Genomic DNA, 4,502 nt, shown 5'->3' on the forward strand with positions numbered 1-4,502 from the left:
GCACAAGTTGTAATTTTCTTAACAAGAACCTATTGATTGAATGGAATAAAGTAATAGGAATTGTTTAATCATGCCAACATTAATAAGCATTCTTACAAACAAATTCTCATAATATCTATGATCTCTAGAATTTTATATTTAGGCATTATAGTTTCCTTTCTATAATCTTCAGCATAAACTCAACTCTGATTTATCTAGTTTTAAATCATTCATTTTTAAGCTTGTCAATGCTGTATGATATCAATTTCTGAAAGTAAAATCATAAATTTAAAGAAAAAGATGCACACCGGCAATCAGCCTATAGAAGAATATAAAGGCGAATTACCAACTTAATCGTTGAGTTTTGTGAGTGTAAATTTTATTCCATTATACAATTCTTCCCTTGCCTTCCTCCTTTTCCCATCAAATCATAACTCACAAAACATATCAGTTTCAAAGCCCAAAAGAAACATAGCACATTAGGTAACTAACCTGCTAGAGTTGTTACATGATAAAGGGGACCACGGAGGCCACCAATGGCAGAGTGTCCAAATCCCTCGGCCGAGCCAGCAAGTGCTCGGAGGGAGGAGTCCACTCGTGCATAAGGCAAACTGGCTACAATGCTGTGAGTTTGGAATGGATAAATAGGTACTGCTTCATCATGTGCACCGTGTTCAACCGTTTGGTCTAATGGCCTCGCCATAGATTGCCATCCAGTGCAATGCTGAAGAACCTGTTTTAGATCATGTGAAGGAGGTTCCACCGTCCATGCCGGATAGTGTTCCCTAGGATGAAAATTGTTGCATTCAAGATTGTTAGATGCTATTAGCCCTGATTGTGTTCCATTTATAAACAAATCTCCTTCGGATATTATGCGGCCACTTGCTTCTGCTCCCTTGTCTGCTGCCTGTGATGATTTAACCAATAAAGTTTTGTTTCCAAGATACATAGCCAGCACAAATAAATTCCGTATTACAGTTCACCAGGCATGTTAAGTAATCAATCTAATAAGTTTGAACAAAAATGGTCGCAGGTAGTGCTAGTTTATGATAGTCAATTTTCAACGAGTAATGTCACTAACAACTTAAACATGTGTAGATCAATTCTTTATGAACTGGTTTTTTCATGCTTTCTTGCTATTTCACAAGATCATTAGCAAATTTATTCAAAGATAAAAGCTATTGAATATTGCAAACAATATTTGTATTTCCAATTCAACTTAAACACCAAAGCATTACTTGGCCTCAGAACATATGAACTGGACAAACCTTCTCAGAAAGGTACTTGAATGCTACCTTCTTCTGCCCTGCTTCATAAATATTATGTTGCGAGAATATCTGGTATCAACATACAATTTAAAGTAAAAATTTATAATAGATAATTTGGTAAATCGTTCAAGACTTGTTTTAACATTTAACCTAAGAAAATCCAATTAATAAAAAACATAATCAATCACCTGGGACTCCACACTCGCACAAGCAGCATATATGCCCCAGTTTCTGGTATAATTGTTATACAGATGAACTTTTGCAAATCGAACGCGAGGATGCCTCTGTCGAGTCCCATCGAAGAAGCAATGATGAATGGTGACCCTTATGCATCTATCACCAACATGTGAGGGATCTGCTCCAATGAGAATTGTTTTGTCATGCTTAGAAAAATGACACCTGAAGATGTTAGAGAAACACCTCTTCAACTTCAGAATATAAAAAAGGCCAAATAAATTTAAGATACTTTACCTTTTGCTTAAAATTTTAGTAAATATTGTTAGAAATATAACCATTTATACTGCCTTCTCCTATCAGTTTAAGCTTTTGGGAGAAGTAGTATCATGGTATCAGAGTTCTGTGAACCTCAAAAGAGACTCTTAAGTCTTATTTAAGGGGACGTGTTAGAGATATAACCATTCATGTTACCCTCCTCCTATCAGCTTAAACTTTTGAAAAAAGTGATATCATGACATCTAGAATACATTGGACGGACTTTAGCTAATCCGGCTTGAGTTGAGTCAAGACACTAGATAGGTTAAAACTCTCTAAGAGCCAGATTTTCCATCCAAGAGATTCAAATCGGGGACTTTGATTAAGAGGAACACAATTACGAAACCACTTGAACTATCTAAACATTTCTAAACAAAGAAACCTAGACTACAAGAATTTCATCTCACCTTGAAATTGTAATATCTGTGCTTTCTCTGGTGATGTCTATCAGCCCATCTTCGAAATCACTGAGAGTACAACGATCTATCCATATGTGCTTTGAGTTAGGCTTGATTTGAATGGCATCAACATCAGGCCCTCTGCCTCCTTCAAACTCTAAATTGCACACTATTACATGCTCGCATTCCTTCAGCCGCAACCCTTTACCGGTGAGTTTAATCCTTTGGCCCCGGCCGTCAATGGTCTTGTAAGATGATACATTCAAATACGATGACAGATGAATTGTGCCTGAAACCTCAAATACAATCCATAATGGTTCTTTTCTACGACATGCATCGCGTAGTGATCCTGGTCCATCATCTGCAGTGACAAGAAATATGTGATTACTTGCACACCAAGTCACCTATTGTTCTGCAGTTCGGATTGACAATCTTACCCAACCGAATTAGATCGAGTTGGATACTCACATTTGCATATATATGGTTAATTAACTAGTATGCGATTAAAAGATGAGGATAAAGTATTAAAATTATTCTAGATTTTTGAATACGTTGCAAAAATATCTCTAAAAATAAAAAATATTTTTAAAATATTTTAAAACATGATGAAAATACTATATATATATTCTCAAAAAATATTTAAAACTTAAATTTTTATGTAATTTTTTGCAAGTATAATTATAAAGAATAAGACGTTTTTTATCTTTAAAATTTAATAATTTTCTACTAAATAATTTTTTTAATTTATTTTTGTTAATAATAAAAAAATCAAAAGAAAAAAGTTTTATCTGTTTTTTATGTACTTTTAAATAATTATTCAAATATTTTTATAAAATTTTAGATTAAATATATAAATAATTTATTAAATATAAAATTTATTTGATTTAACATCTGATCACTTTGATTGTTCATCCTAAGAAGATATAAGTCACCAAAAAATTCCTAAGAAGATATAAAAAGCCATCTGACACTGATAATTATTTCGAAAGAACAATTAGGCTGTCGAATAAAATATTCAATTCGACCACTGAGTTCTGTGCAAAAAAAACAACATTAACTTTTTTAATCACAGGAACTAATCAATCTCATAAAAGTAAAGTTTAAGGACTGGATTAGATATTTTTTTGATTAAAGAACTCATTCATTTTTGAGGTAATTGTTAGGAGCTATTTTGAGTTTTTCTCTAAAAAATACTGTCAGAAGTACTCCAATGAAAACAGCTAAAAAGCAGACAAAATTTAATCTAGCAGCTAAATTAAATATAAGAAGCATCAATTAAGGAAAAGACAAATTAACCCTGGGAATTGGAATATTACGAAAGAAACCTGCGAGATTAGTGACATGGTATAGCGGACCATGGAGGCCGCCGATGGCGAAGCGTCCGAAGCCTTCGGCCTTGGCAGCGAGTTCTCGGAGCGTGGTGTCCACGCGCCCGTAAGGCAAAGAAATCTTGCTGCTCACCATCGTCCTATTACAGTGTTGTTGTTTTGGATAATGATGAGCACCATATCTATAGTGTGGAGGAGTAGCAATAGAAGAAGAAGAGTTATTGTTTTGAGAGAGGGAGTTACGGTGTTTGCGATGTGAGTGAGAGTTACCCATTCATGATCATGTTTCTGTTTGGTTTTGTTATTAATTTTGGATGGAAAAGGAAAGTGGGAAACTGAAAAATGAACAGTGAATGATGAATCATAGTCTTTTAAGTTCTAACGAATCTATGGTGGCCACCAATCTCTACCTTTTCCTGTCGCTGTTATCTCGCTGCCGACACCTACGTCACTAAATTGAAAATTAAGCTTATTGTTTTGAAAAACATTTCTTATTTTGGTTTTCCTTTTTATTTTCAAATTTTTATATTTAAAAAAAAAATTAATACATTATCAGTTGCAATTTTAAAAAAAAATATAGGTAAAAAACAAGAATACTAAATAATGTGAATAATAAATATGTTCGAATGTTCAATTAAATAGATATGCAGATAATTATATTTATTATTTTTAGTTAAATGATTATTTTTTTATTCGATTTATTTTATTTTGTAAATATTATTGCAATTATTTATATATTTTTCCACCTGCACCATTATCTACGTTAATTCAGTTTATCAGAAATAAAATTAAAATAAAAAAAAGAAACAAACAAGACCTTACTTTAGTTATTGTTGGAACAAACCTTGTAAAGCATCACATGTTTATGATGTGTAAATTATGTTGCATCTGAATTGAAGTAGATCTACAAATATAAGATGTGTTCATTGAACCCAAGTTCTTAAAGAGTGGTGTGCTAGCCACGGCTGGGATATGAATGAAGTTCTTTAATATATTAATGCAATCTGAGATATATACATATATTCTCCGCTAAGTGT

General features: G+C 32.9%; 1 protein-coding gene across 4 annotated transcripts in view; it reads right to left on the minus strand.

The window, feature by feature from the left end:
• Positions 1-3,838, minus strand: part of LOC107474141 (uncharacterized) — a 6,055-nt gene extending 2,217 nt beyond the window's left edge. Inside the window, exons 1-5 of one of the 4 annotated variants that reach the window (XM_016093736.3) lie at positions 3,454-3,836; positions 2,147-2,498; positions 1,436-1,646; positions 1,248-1,316; positions 472-886 (exon numbers count right to left, since the gene is read on the minus strand). In XM_016093736.3, coding sequence (XP_015949222.1) covers positions 472-886; positions 1,248-1,316; positions 1,436-1,646; positions 2,147-2,498; positions 3,454-3,739 — 1,333 coding nt within the window. In that variant the 5' untranslated portion in view covers positions 3,740-3,836. Of the gene's footprint in view, positions 1-471; positions 887-1,247; positions 1,317-1,435; positions 1,647-2,146; positions 2,499-3,453 lie in introns of all 4 variants that reach the window. The other 3 variants (XM_016093737.3, XM_021135260.2, XM_021135259.2) reach the window with 3 other exon arrangements.
• Between the last annotated feature and the right edge of the window lie 664 nt (positions 3,839-4,502).

Source organism: Arachis duranensis, chromosome 2, assembly GCF_000817695.3.
Source record: "Arachis duranensis cultivar V14167 chromosome 2, aradu.V14167.gnm2.J7QH, whole genome shotgun sequence".
In the NCBI taxonomy this organism is placed as follows: domain Eukaryota; kingdom Viridiplantae; phylum Streptophyta; class Magnoliopsida; order Fabales; family Fabaceae; genus Arachis; species Arachis duranensis.